The sequence below is a fragment of the Phalacrocorax carbo genome, chromosome 3 (genome assembly GCF_963921805.1).
Source record: "Phalacrocorax carbo chromosome 3, bPhaCar2.1, whole genome shotgun sequence".
NCBI lineage: Eukaryota > Metazoa > Chordata > Aves > Suliformes > Phalacrocoracidae > Phalacrocorax > Phalacrocorax carbo.
Genome location: NC_087515.1, coordinates 67,370,216 through 67,389,295, shown reverse-complemented (window position 1 = coordinate 67,389,295; position 19,080 = coordinate 67,370,216). Strand labels below are relative to the sequence as shown.

The following is a 19,080-nucleotide window of genomic DNA, read 5'->3' as shown; positions in this document are numbered from 1 at the left end:
ACGTAATCATGCAGTGTCACAGGACTTGCTTTTGGGGATCCAAATACAGCAGCACAAGCTTCCCTCCCACACCACGGATTCCTGTCCCTCAAGTTTCATGCCGTGCCAAAGGAGAGCTAGTAACAGTCTACCCCCAGCACCCACAGAAAGTGAAGCAACCTCTCCTCCTGAGACCGGGCTCACACACCTGGCAGTGCCAGATCAAGGAGCATTTTCATTAACGGTGTGAAGTGCACCACAGGAACCGAGGTCTCTCTGGGTCGATTAGCCCGCAGAGCTGAAATTTTCTGGGGTTGTTCAGAGAAGTTTCAATCATTTATATAAAAGCAAAGATGACAGCTCTGCTTATAAAGATAGATTCTGAAAAAAAGGAACTACTAGAAAAAAGTACTCTTTTAAAGACCTTTATTTTGGTTGCATAGTTACAATTATGAAGTCCATTTATGCCTACAGTTAGATTGTTCCCAAATAATATTTCATAGTTCACCATGTAAACAGTGCATTCTTTATCAGTCTAGTGTACAATAACGTCATAAAATACAGATTAAGTGACTTTTTTCATCTGTACACTTTTCAGATTAGTTCACCAAGATCAATTAAAAAGGCAAATAGATTAATTGGCAAAAAAGTGTTGTTACATTTTTAATATATTAGTACAAAATGGCACAAAAGGAAAAAGGTCATTTAAAGAGCTATAAGCGTCAACCGTCTTAAACAGTTTGAATCCGTTCAACCAATTTCAACTTAATTTCTAATCGCACTGTTGAACTTGGAATTGAACTTGCAATCTTCTTTTCTTCAGCTGTATGAAAGACCTCACATACAACTTTGGGTCTGTTCATGGAAACTGAGTCACAGCAGTTTCAGAACAGCGACATTCAAGTGCAGTTAGGAAGTTGGGAATTTCTATTCTTCCCGGTAAATCTAAGAATTCACAGACTAGAGCTTATTTTCATCTAGACAAGCTCATTGATGCACACTTCAGACGCAAAGATACCAGATGTGTGCACACAAAACACAGTATTTCTTAATGCAAGAACTGAAACAAAAAATCCACATACTTACAGCATCCACCTTACCGACCTCCTTTGCAGGAGGCTTCCAGGCATAACCATACTCAATGCCAGTTACAGAGATATATGAAGCATCTAAAAGATTTCAGGCAAACTGAAGGCTTAATTCAAAAGCTTCAGTTATAAAAGAGAGATCACACCAACTTCAGCAACCTACATTTTATTTTTGAACCACCCATATCAAATGGGCAGGTGAGTGGGATGGAAGGGAAAGATAGAAAGACATTTCTAACTTAAATTCTGACATGTGAATTCGTTGCCTCAAGCAACAGTTCAGGAGTTTGTTTTGGCAGCAACACTTAGCAATAGCCCAAAAGATAATTACCCACCCCGTCAAAACAAATTATCAGGATTTTGATTAGCCCCCTCAACCTTAAGAGGTTTTTATGTTTAAGTTAACAGAAGTGTTTATGACCTTGACTGGTTTTTTCTGGTAAGACAGCACCCACATCCAAGAGGGCAGGCACTTCTACTGACGGTAGTACTGAAAACGTTACTTCTCAGGTTAAAACAAAAAGTCTTATAAAAAAAGTAAGTGTGATGAAGTACAGAACCATTATTTTACTCAGCTTCACAATGAGCAAACCATGATGAGGAGTTTCATAATTTAAATACCAATTACAACACTTTCTCCAGGGACTTATCTTGTAGATAACCATATGATGATTCCAAGAAGCAATACTCCAACAGCAAGTATAATCATGAGGATACACATCTTCTTTCGGGACCTTTGCTGCCAATAGAGAAAAAAAATCAAGTTGATGGAAAACTGCACCACCACATCAGAAGACTGCTCAAATGCTTTTACGGTACTACTGCTTCTGCAATCTAACTAAATTGTGTCCTTACTAACAAGTCATATAAAATTGTTCAAGAAAAAAAAAAAAAGAGCGAAGTTATCCATGACTTACTTCTATGGCTATATTATTCAACAGAATGATTTCAGTGGTATTTTCTGGCATACATCATAAACTAGTGAAAGAGAATGCAGTAACGCAATGAATGGATGTAATTAGGGCACTGGGGGAAAGAAAAGGTGAGAGAGCAGACAACCACGTACAGAGGAAAACAGACAATTGATCTGCACAGCAGAGGAGGTAGAAATGATCTGCTAGAAAAAAAATATTTAAAGCCTGTTCATGTATATACAGTCAGGGACAAAGGACTGCAATTTTAGACTTCTGGAAGACTGGCTTTGCATCTATTCACAGAGTTATTTTAAAGTTGTTTTTGTGAAGTTTCTTAGGTACAACTTGCTCTTAATGGAAGAAAAGAAGGAAAAAAAAAAACCCAAAAGAGAGACCTGGCTAGAGACCCAGTTACACAGATGTCACTACAATAAACTAAGTTATGAATATGTCCAGAACTTTTGCATCTCCCATACAGGTCTGTAACTTGAGATGCCAGAGCACCCAAGTCTAGCAGCAGTCTGTCATCCTTTGTCTGAAGGATATGGAATCTGAAGGTTTCCTTCACAGCAGGAAAAGAAATAACCAGTGGGTTTCACAGGCTTTTGTTGACATCCAAGGGACAATAACACTCAAATCTGGGGATTCTAGGCCACAGCTCCAGAGGCAAAGCCACACTTTGCTGGATTTGGCAGAGATTCTTCTGCCTGGGTGTTTTTGGTTATTTTCTCCCCCTGCAGAACACATCTGTGTCAGATCCTCACTGGAGCTGCCAGTTCTCTGCCCAGTACCAGCCACACTACCAAGTTTATTGTCTTAACTGTTCTCTTCTGGTTTAGTATCTCACTGTCACTTCTCCCATTGCCAGGCTAAGATTTCTTCATTTCATCATTTTACTTGCTACAACTCAATCTGTTTGCTAGAGTATCTTTCTTGTTATTTAATATGTGGCCGGATTCTCTCCTTACACTCCCAGTCTCTTCCTTTTTCATCCTGGAGACCACCTCTTGCCAACGTTGCATGGAAGTCAAAACAACTTCCAGGTAACACTGCTTAAGCAAGCTAGTGGATTAAAGACAGGGAGATCTTATCTCCTCATACACTTGATCATCATTTCCCTGACTGCTGAAGCAGCAGTGGTCAAGGGGGAAAGAAAGGAGAGGAGCCTGGCTTTGCCAAAACAGCTCTGCTGTGTGAATGCACCCCACATGGCAGAAGGGTGGTGCGTACCTCGTCCAACCACAGACAGGAGCTGTGAGGGTACCAGCCATGTGCAGCCTCACCTCTGCCAGCATGCCTGGGCCTCTAACACTTCCTTGAGGAGGTCAGGGCATACAGATATAATAGTTGTTGAAATTAAAGTAAGCCTGCTGAAAGTAGAAATGATTTTTCAGGCTCTTGGAACAAGGATGAGTTTTCAAGCAAAGGCAAGTTCAAATCCGAAGCAAACTATACAGTCCTTTCTAACACAGGCCAACTCTGCGGAGTAGTTGGTCTCTGCTGCAAGACCCACTGAACAGAAGCTTGTCAAAAGTCTTGATAATCTTCCTTCGAGATCAGAAGATATTAATATATATATAAATAAAGCACAAAGTTTTTCATTTAAAATTTCAACCAGAAAATGAACACCTTCCACAGAAAATTTTGGCTACTACTATTTTCTTTGATACTTCGTCAGTATCGAAATGGAACTCATCAACCATACTTAATGTAGCAGGTAGTGCCACCTAGAATACAGTTCAAGGATGCATCTACCTCTTCTCCTCTCCCACTTCAGAAATCAGCAGGCAATCCTTCAGATACTCTGTCATTGATTTACTGTCCTGGCTGCTACTAACATACATAAGAGGATAAAAAAAAAAAGTCTTAAGGACTAACTCTGACTAAAGAGAGAAGATTTATTACTAATAAGATTATTTCTAACAAGTTCAAAAATGCTATAAAGAAGTGGCATTTAAAGGTATTTAAAAGGCTTTTCAAAAATGTTTGAGAGTGTGAAATACATTTTTAGCATCAGGGTAGCAAATAACAGAAGCTGGATATATACAGCTTTGAGAAGATTCTAGACAGCAAAAATTGATGCTAGGTGGCAGCATCTTAAGACTTCCCTGCCTATCTTCCCTACTCCTCCAGTGATCTTTAGAGGCTCACTCTCTGTACACAAAAGCCTTTTACTTCTTGAGCTGTAAAAGTTGGTTGGTTTGGGTTTGTTGTTTTTTTTTAAATAAAGTTATAACTCCAGGTGCTGTGCAACAGCCTGGCTAATTTTACAGGAAACTGAAAGTTTTCAGAGGTCACTGACTTTTGTTTTATAGTGACCTAGAAATACCATCGTAGTCTAACATAAACCTTTAAGTAAGTCTCCAAGCCTTGAGGAAACTGATAAGCAAAATCTGAACTGTGTAAATGGAAATCAGGACTGCTGAGAAGGAACAGTTACACACAACTGGCTGTCAGCATTGACATTACCTGGTAGTTTGCTGCTCTTGACAGTTGCTGGTTTGCTTGCTGCACATGTACTTCTGCATTTTCCACATTGGCTTCTATGCTGTCTTTATTTTAAAAGGAAAGATTTCAAATTTTGGTTAGTTGTAACCCAGTCAAAGGTTTGGAATGCTGGAATACACTTGAGAGCATATGTAATAACTGCCCCTCAGCTGCTGGTGTCTTCATCAATATCCAAAGTTTTATACCTTGCATTATGGAAGTTTGACCCATCTGATATTTATGACTGAGTCCATTTCCGAACCACCCAGGCAATGAATGGCTGAATTCATGTCAGTAACAGCTCCCCTGCTCTAGAAGTAGGGCTGAACCTTAGAAACTGACCAGGGTAGAAACTTTCAGTACTTTTCTGTCCTCCAACTTCCTACTGACTGCCCTCTGCTCAGATTAGAAAGGCCCTAAGGCCTATGAAGTCAGAGGAAACAGAGAGACAGAACACCCCAAAAGGCACGACTCCAGTTTGGTGTTCTATCATACTGACACAGATTATTTTTCTTTTGTGAAAAAATATGATGGGATCTTGAACAAATTATGGGCTAAGGTGATAGAAAAACCCCTGGAAATGTATGCTGGACACAGACAACAGTGTGGTTTAACAGCACACTCAGAAAATGTATTTTCCAGTCACATTTCATTAAAAGAATAAGCTTGTCTGCATGGATGGTGAAGCAGGAACCTTTGCTGAATTTGCACACTTATATCGCTACTCAGTACAGTAAAACTCCCCACATGAACTCCAATTTTACGTACAAACAGTTCCCAAAACTACTTTTAAACACATTTTGTAAAAACAAACAAAAAAAACCCCAAACACCAAACATATTTTTCTTAAATTACACCTTAAGCACACTTTCTTAATCTATTCCCAGTCACCTCAGCCAGTCTACGCATCATCACCTTGCACCTGACTTGCTTTAGCACTGATATTCTCATTACAGGAATTTTTCCAGCAAAAAAGTTCTACATTGTTGCAGAGAAACAGAATTAAAAAATTTCCAGAGAAAAATTGAGTTGGACTTACCTATCATATCACCTTGCTCATGAATCATCATTCCCAAATCTTTAAAAATTTCATTAATATCCATAATATCTGCCTGCAAGGAAACAATCAGCACATCAATTGACATAACATATTCCAGGATGTCTGTGCGTTTAGAGACAGATACTGCTCCTTCTCCTCCCAACTAGGCATCCATGACTCTTTACACTATAGGATAAAAAACACCTGAATATGTTCATTTGGAAGGCTTTTCTTGTATTATGACAGCAAGTTTATTATAATCAAACTAACTGAAGATGAGTGTGTGCACAGAGTACACTTCATGTCGCATCACAAACAGGATCTCTCACGGCTGACTGCTCGTCTACACACATACTTGTATTAGTTTAACTGAAGAGGCAGGCTCATGCCAACTTTGCTTAAAAGCTATCCCTTTAACCCAAATGAATAAAAGCATGTGCAGAAAGTATTTTGCATTAGTTTTAGTACATCTATTTAATCAAACACACACAAATTTCAGAAGCAGCACAGTTTACAGAAATTACGTCTAGAATACGGCCAGGCTGCTGCACCTATATTACATTATCCTGTTACTGTCTGGTTATGATGAAGTGATAGATGCCACGTTACCACTGTGCATATGATCTCTTCTCAACTAATGATTGATACATGTTTAGTTCAATTCACTGTATGTAACGTATGGGTGTCAAGGGAGTGATTATTGCAAAATTTATGCATAGAATGGATTTTGCTACATGCATTTTCTGACAAACCCTAGTTCCAGTATCTTTCTTGTTGATGGCAGAGATGTAGATTCCAGACTGGCTGGAAAAATTCATTTTGTCTTCACAGAGTCTCTTGATGTCAGTATTTCATCACGTGGCATTTTTCTGTGTAGTTTACATCTTGTTTTTAAATGCTTTAACTTTTTGACAAGACTTTAATTACAGTATTTCCAGAAGAAGAGTTCAAAAAAGAAAAAGCTTACAAAATGAAAATGCTGAACAATACATTGGAAATACATGGGAGGAAAGGTATGAATTTGCTTCTTTTATAGTCACTGTTAAAAAAGGTTACATAATATGACCACTGTGTTGGGAAAAAAGGATATATATTTTTTTCATGCAATCACATGAGCACTCTCTTATTCCATAACTGAACCACTGAAGTTAAACACAGTATCAAAGCATGGCTTTCATACAGTAGATTTCTATTGAACATTTCACAGACCATCTAAAAGCAATATCTGTAGTTTTGAAGAAAAAAACCCCACACCCACAAACAAACCCTAACCCCTCAAGACTAATGTCTGCAGTTAAGGCTCATACCACTATAAGATGTTTTTTCTTTGGAAACATTAGAAGCATATTCTGCTGTAAAACCACTTGTACATACCTCAAGCTGCCTAATGGAAGATTCCCTCTCCTCAATAAGACGGAGGTCATCTTCTGTAATTTCTTCATCTTGCACTTGTGCTTGCGGTTGACTGTCAAACAAACAAACAAAAAAACCACCCAGAATTGAACAGGCATGATGAGAAATAACTCAGAAGAATAAAACGACAGTTAAATACATAGAACATACTTTACACTTTCAGTTAACAAAATGCACATTTTTACCCTTGCCTGTCTAGCTAACAGGGAAGGTCTAGCAATCACACCTTTAGTATAGGAAGCTGCTGCTGTGGTAAAGTTGCACGTAGCATTGAGTTAGCTGATTGGAAATGCCCTTGTATTTATAGTGGGAAAAGTTTCTTCTGAATTATGAACTGCAGAGTTTGTATCCATCTGAAGCAAAAGCAAGCTAGCCAACAAAACAGAATCTGAGACTGAGAAGCAGTTTTGGAGAGTATGAAAGCAACGTGAGATCCCAGTGAGATCCAGTGTTTACTGGACCCTTTTATCACAGATTAACGTTTTTACTCTATTCACAGGTTGGACCGTGCTTACCTAAGTTTGGGTCTCACAAAGCCCAGGTACAGACTTGGGGCAGCTTAAGACGATGACTGAAGCCAAAGCATGGGGAAAAAGGGGGAGATGATGTGAACTGCTCCTCTTTCTTCCCACCTATCCCACCAAAAAGCCTCTTCTCTACACTTACCCTGTGGAAGAAAACCTGACTGAACAACCTATCCCAATTCCCTCAAAGAAAAGGCAATTGATCAGAAAAAGAAATATAAAAGAAAAACAAAGGATTTCGTCAGCTGGCTTCCCCACAGGCCATTTATTATTCTGAGCTAGGTTAAGACTCATTAAAAAGTTCAGCCTACCTGTCCCAAGAGACAAGTGTTCCTTCTTTGTAGCTATCTTCAGGAGCACCACCCTACATGATCAGTGTTTAAAAAAATAAATAAAAACGTTATGGCCCTGAAAGAAGCACTGTCAGCATTTCTATAATGAGTCAATATTACGAGGTTTATAAGTAGTCAACTTCAAACTGAAACATGATTTAACATGTTCTCATCCTGATTTTGCTTTATGCATACATAAAGCTGAAATATAAGCAAAAACATTCAGCTCAGTAACTGCCTGCTAAAATTTACAAGTACAGCAATGTGTGTTTGGCACAGAGTAAAAAGGCAAGATTAATATGTTAACAAGGAAAAGCTTGAGCTCTTCAGCACTTCTTCACTTTAATACTGCATAGAAATTTGGCAAGTTATTCTTCTCTATAGGAAAAAAATCTGTTGATACCTGAAAGTCCAGCAAAAGCATTTCAAAAATCTACTAAAACTTGCTTTTGCAAGATTATGACATGAAACCAGGGGCAGTTCATGCCTTCGTGTAACAAAGGGAAAAGTTACAGTTTTCAGTGGGGGTTCATTACAGCTTACTTCAGCCTTTACTATAAAGTGAACTGTGTAATTCAGCTATGCAGAAAAATGAGCAAAGAAAGCTTACATTTATATACTTATAATCGTATTGCATACATTCTGCAGTATTTGGAGTTAGACATGAGCTTTCGTAAGTAGCATTACAGAGGCAAGTCTAATACCGAACACCACTAACACCATTGTAATCACAGTATAATGGCTCATTTTCCGATACTTACAGATACCCTTGAGCTGGCTCTTACTCTGGCTACAAAGTCTTTTTCTTTCTCAGCAGCTTGCCTTTGGAGTCGTTGGAAATTTGTTAGTGCTGTGGTGAACTCGCCCACAAGACGGTCTTTCTGTATTTTTCTCTGACGCTATAGGAAAAAAGGTTTTACCAAGTCAAATGAGCTCAGGCTTTTCAAGGCTCTGTCATTTCCAGGCTGCTCAATGCTAAGGCATGTACTGTTTTTTTCTAAGTAGGTATAAGCGAAGGCTGTCTACAAAACCATTTGCAACTGCACGGACAACCTTCCTTCCCTCTGGGATCACACAACTCTGCCACAATTTAAGGCATTTAAAGAGGAAACCAATATATTGTTTAATTTAACAGACAGAAATGAGAAATGGGCAGAGACAAGAAATTTTCTACCTTCCTTATTATCTGTTGATTATAAAACCTACTGTTTAAGTGTGAAATATTTTGAAGCTAAAATATGCAAAGGTGACTGAATGGGGGCAAAAAGTGCAGAAAAAGAACAGGGCACTTCACGTGTATTTCACATAAATGCTGGAAATACATATTGAGCTGCATCCAGGAGTGGGTTCGCATCCTCCCTTGAGTGCTTAAGAGCTGATACAAACATACGTGTTCTAACTTTTTTTTTTCCTCTCTAAATGTAGGGGAGGGAAGAGGAATACTAGGCACTTAGGAGAGCCTGTACCGTATTTCCCTAAATGTATATATTACATCAACCCTTCCTTCCAAATTTCTGAGAGGCTACAATTTGCCATTCATTCAAGCTGTTATTTGTGCATTTCACTGGGAGGTAGCTTTGAAGAAGATGGTCATGGTAAAAGATGTAACATTAAAGAGTAAAACATCTCAGCACCAACTTTTCAGCTCCAAGATTAAGAAAAAGAGACATCATTAAAAAAAAACCAAACCCCAAACATACTTTGCCTGAACTAGAGGTTCTATACCAAGACCAAGTTTTAATGCCTCTATTAGAAGTCTACAGCTTGACAGAATGAGTACACATGGATCATAGCCTGGCATTCAAATTCAGTGTTTCAGGGCAATTCATTTTTCTAAGGGCTCTTTGGTAACCAGCCACAGACCAGGCAAGTTGTCTGAGAGACAATAACCTGAATCCATGTTTTCTGGGATCCTGTTGCTCTTCCCTTATTTAAGTGACAGATTTTGCTCGGATAAGAAACCACAGGATGGCAGACAGGAGTGTGCTAATGACAACAGCCACTTCACACATTACCTCCTGCCTAGATTTTACACAGACCTGGGAAGGAAGCAGTTTAAAGACTGCAGAAGTTGTTTTAGTAATAGGTTCTGTCCAGTCCTCTTAAGAAAGTAAAAGCCTGTAGACAAGCCATAGCATATATGCTGAGCTGAGTGATGTAGAACAGACCCACTATGCATAATCAAATTATTTTGACAGTGGGTTAACAGGTCTGGCCACCTGCCCTGCAAGAAGTTTTGGCACACAATTCCTTGACCCTGGAAGCAGTCAGAGTGCCTGTGGAGTCTCTTAGCATCACTGCAATGGGTCACAAAGTGCCCAGCTACCTGAAATCACAGACACAGCGCACTGCCTTGATTCCTACCATTTCAGTCAAACTACCTTGTTCCTGATACATAAAACCAACTTTAGAACAAGTCTGGACTGCAACAAAATATTCTTATGTTGTAAATGTCCCTGTTGTGCAAATGTGTTGACTAACTAAACAGCACTTTGAAGGCCTGGTGAGGTGCACAAGAACGAAGACAAAAGGAGAACTAAGTCACCCAAATACTCTACATGAGCCAATGTGACAGTCAAACAAGCCATGCTCTTTGGTTTTTTTTTTACCTGTTCGCTTGTTGCAGGCAAAGATCCAAACTCTTTAATGTATTTGTCAGTTTCTTTGGCAAGCTGGTTGGTATATTGCTGCTTCTGTTGCCTAAAACCAAACACAAAGTTTCATTAGAGACCCTTCAGTTCCTTTGTTTGAATGTCACTAATTCTCAGAAAAGCAGCAGTACTAAATGCTTCTCTAAAATGGACGAAGCCGCCTTTATTCTGTTCTTCACTGTAAACGTGTGACACCATGGATTTCAGGCAGGACAGATGCTAAAGGTGTGCTCCTCTGTGTGACAGCATCTCATTAATCACCCCTTTTTTTTTTTTCTTTTTTTTTTTTTGAGGTTTCTTCTCTTTTCCTGGTGTGCAGCAATAGGTTTCTAGTTATTATGAACATCTAAACGTGCTTTTCATAGTCCTTTTGAGGCTATCAATAGCTGGAAACACCTGGTCATTTCTGAGTTCAGAATAACTGTAGAAAAGACCAAGTTTTTTTTATACAGAAGAACATACTGTGGCTTGAATATAATTCCAATACCGCAGTTCATGAAAGGTTAATTCCTGATAGTTACTGGGAAGCTTATCCAAAGAGATCTATATTCTCCCAGCTGCAAACTTAGCTGAAAACTTAAAAAAAGAAAAAAGGTCTCTTCAGCAGCATTGCTATTTTTGGGGCTTCATCTCTTTGCTTCTGATATTGTCGCACAATTCCTTTACCAAATTTCATATTTTTTCCCTGGAACAACTCAAACTCTTTACCTGCTTTTGCATCCTCCTCCCCAGTGTATATAAAAAGGTTTTATCTGGAAACCTACAATCAACATCAATATTTAAAGTAATCAAATAACTTCAGATACATACCAACATGAAAGGAAAGGCCAGATGTTCAGACAAGTGAAAAAGGGACAGAAGAAAACTCAGAGAAGCTTACCATATATATTACCTCCAGAAAGGGACTGGAAGGTGTCCTTCACAACAGTTTCAATCCTGTTTACTTGTGAATTTATGCCTAGATCCTGTCTGGTTAACTGCATAAACTATATGTTGATCTTCACCTATTCGCAGTCTCCAGTAGGACATCCACTGTGGATTGTGCCTGGCTAATGCTACGTGCCCTAAACTCAGGCTATTATAAAGCAATTTGGCTGTTCACACAAGATGAATATGCCTTTGGTCCAATACACACCTCCTTCTCCTAGTCAACGGCCACAGTGCGGCATTAACCACACTGAAGACTGCCAACTTTCTCACCCACAGAGTTAGCACAACGCGTCGCTTACATGCATGTATGATGCTGAGATTAACGTGGTCAAGGAATTTAATGGAAAAACCCATACCAGTTCATTAGGCTATGCAGAGAAGTAGAGAGCAGCTGACTGTCTCTGCTGGTGGCGTATTAATGAAAGTCCCCCTTCAGATGACTGAACTACACCACAGCATCTGCCTTGGAGCTTTATTTCACTTCTGCTATTTTAGTATTTCTGGTACATGTTTATTCTATAATGCCATCCCTTACTGTAGCTTTCATCACTAAAAAGACATTCCCCTCTCTACCCCAATATCACATTTCAAAAAAAACCCAAATATATTCATTACCTTATGAAACTTATACAGATAGATTTGAAGAGTTGACTGCAGTGGAGGGGTGTGGGTGTTTGGTTTTAAAACAGTGACATTGCTTTCTGGTCCTGCCCCTTTCCCTTTGCTGACATACAACATAGGTTTTATAGATGTATGGATACTGCTGATTCTAGTTTACAAAGGTGATCCAAGATTAATTTTTAAAAGGGCATCGCAACATTTAAATTTCAAGCATTTGTCTATACTCTACTTTCTCAGTGAGATCAAGTGCTCTGCCTAACAAAAAGACACCTCATCACCTACCAGGAGATTGTTTACAATGCAATAAAATTAAACATTTTCATGTGAAGTACTCACAGCTGTTGCCTCAACTCAGGAGTGTCTTGGGGTGTTCCAAGCTGATGTAGTATTCTTTGTATTTCAGCAGCTGTTTGTGAAGAGGAAGAGAAATTTTAATGGGGCACAGACAATTCCCACTTAATTTTACGCATTTTTGCTTGACAATTCTAAAGCCATAAAAGTTAACAGAAGCTGATACTCCGGACTTTTTCAACCTACTACAAAGACTTCACTTAAGAAGCCCCAGAACAGCTAGTGAATGGTTTTTGCCAAGTCAAAGACAAAGCCTAGGGTTTCTTATAAAGGATGGGAATTTATTCAAGTGTCTAGATAGAAACAGGCAATTTAACTATCAGTTAATAGTTTCACTATAATAAGTATAAATCAGGCTTTTTAATTTTTAAAATAACCAGCACAATTCTTATTCTAGTTTAATAATATTTTAAGCATGTCCTTTTGGAAAGCCATAGAAAAGACTGCCATGACATTTTCGTACACAAATATCTCAGAACCTGTCCATTAATGAAGAAACAGCAACAAAGCATTCAGGGGCTTACAGCACATTAAAAGCAAAGAAAAAAGGGTCCAGGTTTAAATTGTAATTTTGAGATCCTTAAATTTTTAAATGTGGGATACAAACCACCCATGATTTTTAAGTGTATTTCATAAAACATAGTTTTGAACTGCAAAAAGCGACACATCATCTGAGCTTTCTTTTCAGTGTAACACATTTTACTGTCACATGAGAAAGCAAGGACAAAAATGGACAGACACTTCAAGAATATGCAGTTTATCACACTGCAAAACTAATATCTTCAGTGTGCTTTATCTCAGCTTAACATCCTCACATCTTCTAAAATGAAAGAATACATAGGCAAAATAACTTATTTTTGCTTGACCTCAGCTAGTAGTAGACTTGCCTTCCCTGTATTTCTGTAGGTCTCCCCAGGCAGACTGGTGTACCACACAGTCAGTAGAAAATATGACGGTATGATAGTACGTGGGATCCTCACTTTACTAGCACACTATCTTTTATTTTTCCTAAATAGAGTTAAAATTGCAGTAAAATACATCTCTAAGTAATGAAGAAAACCATTTAAAAAAAAAAAAAAAAGGGTTTTTTCCATATACCATGGAAGAGATCTTTAACACACAGAGCTTCAGTTACAAGAAGTAAGTTACCTGTGACTTACATTAAGTAGTTAGATAAAACTAGGATTAATGTTCTAAGGAATTCCAATCTCTATTTCATAATGAATCTCCAGCGAATTAGAGGAGACTGGGTTTTCTACACTGCTTTACATAATGTCACGATGTTGACTGCTGCTAGGACCTATTCCCTCTGTGCACTCCCAGGTAATGAAGATACCAAAAAAAGGGGAAACTTAGTACCCAAGTTTTGCATGAGATGAAAATCAAATACATCAAGGCAGAAGTCTTTGGGGAATTGAGTGGACATGAACTACTAAAAAAATGACTGAGGGGAACAGCACTGTAAGATGGGTTTCACGCAGCTTGTATTTTAATTGAGCTGAAAAGCAGCAAAACATAAGTGAAAATGTTTTAATTTTGTCTACAGTCGCCACCTGCCGCCGAGCGCCAGCCCTTCCCTGGCCGGTGGGGACCTCCTGCCTGCCGGGGCTGGCAGGTCCTCCGTCCTGCTCCTCGGCAGCTGGAGCTGGTCACACGTACTGGGAAATACCGGCTTTGGATAAATAAGCCTTCCTTTTATGTTCAGCATAACGCATTGTTTTAAAACGAACAAACAAAAAGGTAACTGGCCAGTGTTCCCTTCAACAGTGTGAAGTTTTAGTATCTATAAAACTGAACACAAATTATCCTGTATTTGTTCCAAGGCACCCTCCCTTCTGATTCATAAGCCAAGGCGCTCAGGTATTCTGGATGTACTTTTACAGGGAGAATAAAAAACAAAACCAAAACAAACTGCAAGGACTCTGTTAACAGCTGTTTTGCAGATGGAAAAAGTACCGGTGTGTCCTACCGCCACCTAGAGATGCATAATTTAACTGCAAATAAAGAAACTAGAGGCTTGTGTTTTAAACAAAGGCTCTCACTTGAAAAATTCTCTGAAACAAAGCCTAAACTTAAAATATTTGCATGTCAAGTTAATTAGATATTTATCCTACTTCTAAAGCTAAACACAAGTATTGAGGGAAAACTGAAAGCCAGCACCACGTAGCTGGTCAGTTATACAATCCCAGGCAGAGGGAAGTTCATCCCAGTTCAGATCTTGTGATTCAAGAATTCAGCACAAAATTAAAACACACGTCACCAAGAAGTCTGTAAGCATGCATCAAAATAGCAAAGTGCTAACAGGATCTCAAACCTCAAGGAGAAAAAACAGGGACTGAAATGACACCAATTTTTCTGGGCCTTCCTGTAATTTAGCACTTTCCACCTTAACATTTTACAATAAAGATATTATCCAGAAAAAAACAATAGCATTTCTCTTTTTAATTTTTTGTTCATATGAAATATGCTGCATTGCAAAGTGAAACTTTGCTTATTCAAGTAAGCAAACATAAAAAGGCAGAGCAGTACAAATAAATTGTGGTCAACAGTCTCCAGCAGCACTTGTGAAGCTGTCTTCATAAAAAAAGCCAAGGCAAGTTGGTAGGACCAGTATAACATATTAAGCAGAGAAGGTGACTCTCCTGAAATCTGGATTTACAGTACATACCTGCAGGTTCATGAGTTAAAGAAATCCATCTTATTAATACAAATATGTTAGAGTATATACAGACAAAAAACCAAAAGCATTTGATATAATATTACATATATAATCACAAAACCACCTAAACTCCAGGCATTTGTCCAGACTCACAAACTCGTATAGCTTTACTGATAAAAACAAACTTTAAAATAGGCTTTAAGACATTACTACCTGGATCACAGAGGTAAAGGGTCTTGTTCCCTCACATGTACACATAGAGACCTTACAAAATTTGACCCAAAGCTCAAAGCAAGAAATGGCTTAGAAACTTCTTAGATAAAAGTCACTACCCGTACCTTTCCTCAAAGGAAAAGCGGGGTAGCCTTAGTGTCTCCTCCTGAAGGTTAGACTGTAGAAAAGTCTCTGCTGGCTCCTTCCACAGCCCCATCTGGGAAACAAGGAGGAAGGTGGTTTTGGCACTGAAGAAGGAGAGCAAAACTTCTGGAAACCTAGGATTACTCTTCACAAAACAGAGGCTCCAAAGTTCCTAGCTTCACTGCTGGTGGTGGTATTTATAATGGTACTGCCTTGCCCATATAACCAGCTTTTCACCCTTGTGCAGGGCGTTCAGGCTGGCACATCAAGGTACCTGGCACCTGCTTTGGTAATGCTCAAGTGTCCTGGACAGCCAAACGCTTAGGCCTAACTCACAAAGTCCTAGCTCTGCACTGCAAGCATACCGGTAACAGTCAGGGACCAAAGATCAGAGCACAGTTTTGATGGGTTCCTAGGTTACCTCACCCTTTATAGTCTTCCTTTCCCCACTTCCCGATTCTTCCAACTTCCCAAGGAACTCTGAAAGACAGGAGTAATAAGACTACCAGACATCCCTCCTGTCCTTCTGGGCACTACCAATCCTGTAACAGAGCCTGACTGGATCTTGTAAATTATTTTAATACACTTCAGTGCAAAGTCTGACTTTAGCTCAGGTTCCTTGGGTACGTACAGGTAGCTGCTGGACTTTGCTCAGGAGCTGCAGAAGGGCACACACCACGTGCATGCAGGTGTGTTCCTCACCAAAGTCACCAGGATATGGCAACAGCCTCCATCTGATGCGTGCTAACTCCTGCACCCACTTCTACGCTGAAGATCAGGGCAGATGTTTGCATATAATGAAGATCAACAGCGCTTTCAGGGCTCATACTGCAATCCTGCAGGAGCAGCACCTTGATAGCTGTGGGCTGGCAATGAGCCACTGCAGAAGGCAAGTCCCCCTTGGGAACAGGGCAGCGCAGGAAACAGGGTGCACAATACCATGCAAGCAAAATGCATTTTCTCCAAGCAACTGCTCTCTCACATGCAAAAGAAAAGAATCTCACTTTTTCCACCTGAAATTGAGACTGTATTAGGAAGAAGCAATACCGTATTAGTACGAAGACTTTTCACTTGGCTTTGTGGCATTCCTTATCTAGATCTCATGATACATAACTATTACCTGATGAAAGCTACTCGACTACTCTCAGACCGGTCACATGCTCAGGAACAGGTCAGACACAGTTAATGATGAGCCAGAGAAACAATTAAGACCTAACCTGAATTCCTACAGAGAAAATGATTTAACCGTCAGCTCATGTTTACTTTTACCAAGTCAAACAGTGGCTCCCTTTCTAGTCAGTGGAAGCTCTCCTTCTAGTTAAAGACAACAGAAAAAGGGCACAGGAAAAAATAGTAATATTGTCTCATATAAAAATCCTCCTTTTCTCCACATGAGCTACAGGAGTAGTGAGATTTACAGTGCAAATATTTACATTTTTTAGCAGGTAGGAGTATTTGAGAAACATGTTCCTGCCAGATCTGCATTACATATTATTTTTTCCATAGGTAAGAATGTATTCCACATATTGGATCACACGCTATCCTTGCTTAACAGCCGGCTTTTAGCTAGCTGGGAAAGAAGAAAGTTTCGTCTCCTTTCTCCTCATCTTCCCTTGTTTTTCAGTCACATCTGCAAAGCTGTTCCATTGCCACAAGTAAATGCCGTTTCTGCTCCTTGAACATGAAAATGTTTAAGATGACACAGAAAGTTTCAAACTTAAAGATACAAATAATTTAATACAATGAAGACCAAAATGTAAATAACTTCTTGCTTCCAGGAACACAGGAGCAAACAAAGTTATCCCCAACTAAGAATTAGTAATCACTGTACAGGCTGTAAAACCATAGTATTTTCACAGAAGAAAAGGTTAAAAAAAACCAACAAAACCCCTTGAATAAAATCCTAGTGTTTGAAAGGCAAAGAACTAACTAACAGGAGGGAAACTGTAGGTCCCACCTTCTCTGGCAGGGCTGAGAAGTGTCCACGCACCACGTTCATCCCTACCATGAGACAAGGTAAGCTAAGGATGTTCTTACTTTGGAACACTCACCAGTAACTCCAGCTACAGGGGCAAAGCTTTCCCAGGTTACCTGTAATCAGCTATCTTCCCATCTCAACCTCCGTTCTATTTAACGTTTGGAGAAGTAAACTTTAAACCCTTAAGTGGCCATGACCAAGCTTTTTGCAGCTTTATAGCTGGAGAGTGAGGTGAATCAAAATCATAACCCAGACAGTCCTAAAAAGAAGGCCACAACATAGAAGCATGAAATTAGCAGGGGAAAGGGCAGAAATATGTTTAATGGCTGCTGCTTATTACCCCTTTGCATCCTGGAACCTCACTTCTTACTTGGATCACACAAGATCACATTATAGCCACGCAGCAGCAGTTTCCTTCAGTGCTACAGTCCGAGCCAGACCCACCACACTGCCCAATTTCATAAAGCTACAGTCTAACGCTTCCACAGGAAATGTGGCACCCATTGGGTGTGCTTGGAAGAAACACTGGCAGTAACAGGAGCAACAAACACCGAGGCATTGTACTACAGAGGACAAGAACCAGACAAGCAGGCAGGGCGAGTACAATGAAACCTGCCTTACAGAACAGCAAGGCTTGGGACCTGTCACAGGAAGGAGCAGCTACAGCTACAGCTACAGCTGCTCCTGAATGTAATGGTGAGGGTCCTCCCATGCCATCATCTTTTACTTGAAAAGAGACAGATAGGGTTGTAGTCACTGCCGAAGGTTCACAGGACTAAAACTAACAATGGGGATTTTCAGCCATGGATTTTCAGCCATTTTTCTACTTCCTGAGCCCAAGTAGAATAAGCAGAATCAGCAAAGCATTCCTTTGTGTGCACCAAACACACACCGCTCCACGTGAGGCTCAGGCTCAGCTATGGCTTAGTATGGCAAAATAAGCAGTGTATACAACACCAGCACAGTCACCATTCAGAAATGCTTTGTCAAAGACCTTACACACTGCCACCAGTTGGGTAACTATGAAGAAATCTCCTACTTTCTTCCAGCTGAACAAGTGAGTCAACAAAGACCACATCCAGTTACAGATTAAGTTGTGGGGGATCTAATAAACTTCAGAGCCACTTCAGAGCAGGTTACTGGAACAGAAGAATTATTTGTAAAATTTACACCAGTTCAAACTGCCTTTGCCTGGGGATGACAGGCTTCCTCAATTTATTCAAATCCAATTCAGTGTGTTTTCCTTCTGCACTTTGGCTGAAAGTACTTAATTAAATATAGATAGATGCTGCAGGAAAGTCATCGATCAATCTTTCATGAAAGCTGTGACATACACCAATGTAATGTAGTTGCAATAAATCCAGCAGATCAGAGTTTTCTGAATGAGTGTAAGTACGTCTTTAAAGCTACTAGAGTAGTTCACACTCACTAAAGATTTTAACTAAATTACCACACCACTGTGCTGTACACCTTGCTATCCCTACTTTAACCAAGAATGACAGTTCCCTAGAGGAATCAAACCCAGGACATCAGTCAAAAAGACACTAACTTAGTAAAAAAGGCAGTCCATGCCCAAGAGCTTACCTAATTGGAATTAAGTATCTAAAAACTTCAGCAATTTGGTTTTAAGTGATTTGCTTTATTCTGTCTTAATGTATAACACTGATTATTCTAAAACAGGATAATACATTGGCACAGAGAAACAGTAACTGAAGTATATACAGGAAGAAGAAAATAAAATGCGGATGGGGATGAAG

General features: G+C 39.5%; 1 protein-coding gene across 1 annotated transcript in view; it reads right to left on the bottom strand.

The window, feature by feature from the left end:
* Window positions 1–388: 388 nt before the first annotated feature.
* STX7 (syntaxin 7) overlaps window positions 389–19,080 on the bottom strand; it is a 33,728-nt gene continuing 15,036 nt past the window's right edge. Inside the window, exons 3-10 of the mRNA XM_064447268.1 lie at window positions 12,315–12,384; window positions 10,386–10,476; window positions 8,538–8,675; window positions 7,756–7,808; window positions 6,882–6,972; window positions 5,508–5,580; window positions 4,451–4,533; window positions 389–1,806 (exon numbers count right to left, since the gene is read on the bottom strand). Of these exons, the coding sequence (XP_064303338.1) occupies window positions 1,714–1,806; window positions 4,451–4,533; window positions 5,508–5,580; window positions 6,882–6,972; window positions 7,756–7,808; window positions 8,538–8,675; window positions 10,386–10,476; window positions 12,315–12,384 (692 nt within the window). The 3' untranslated portion in view covers window positions 389–1,713. The remainder of the gene's footprint in view (window positions 1,807–4,450; window positions 4,534–5,507; window positions 5,581–6,881; window positions 6,973–7,755; window positions 7,809–8,537; window positions 8,676–10,385; window positions 10,477–12,314; window positions 12,385–19,080) is intronic.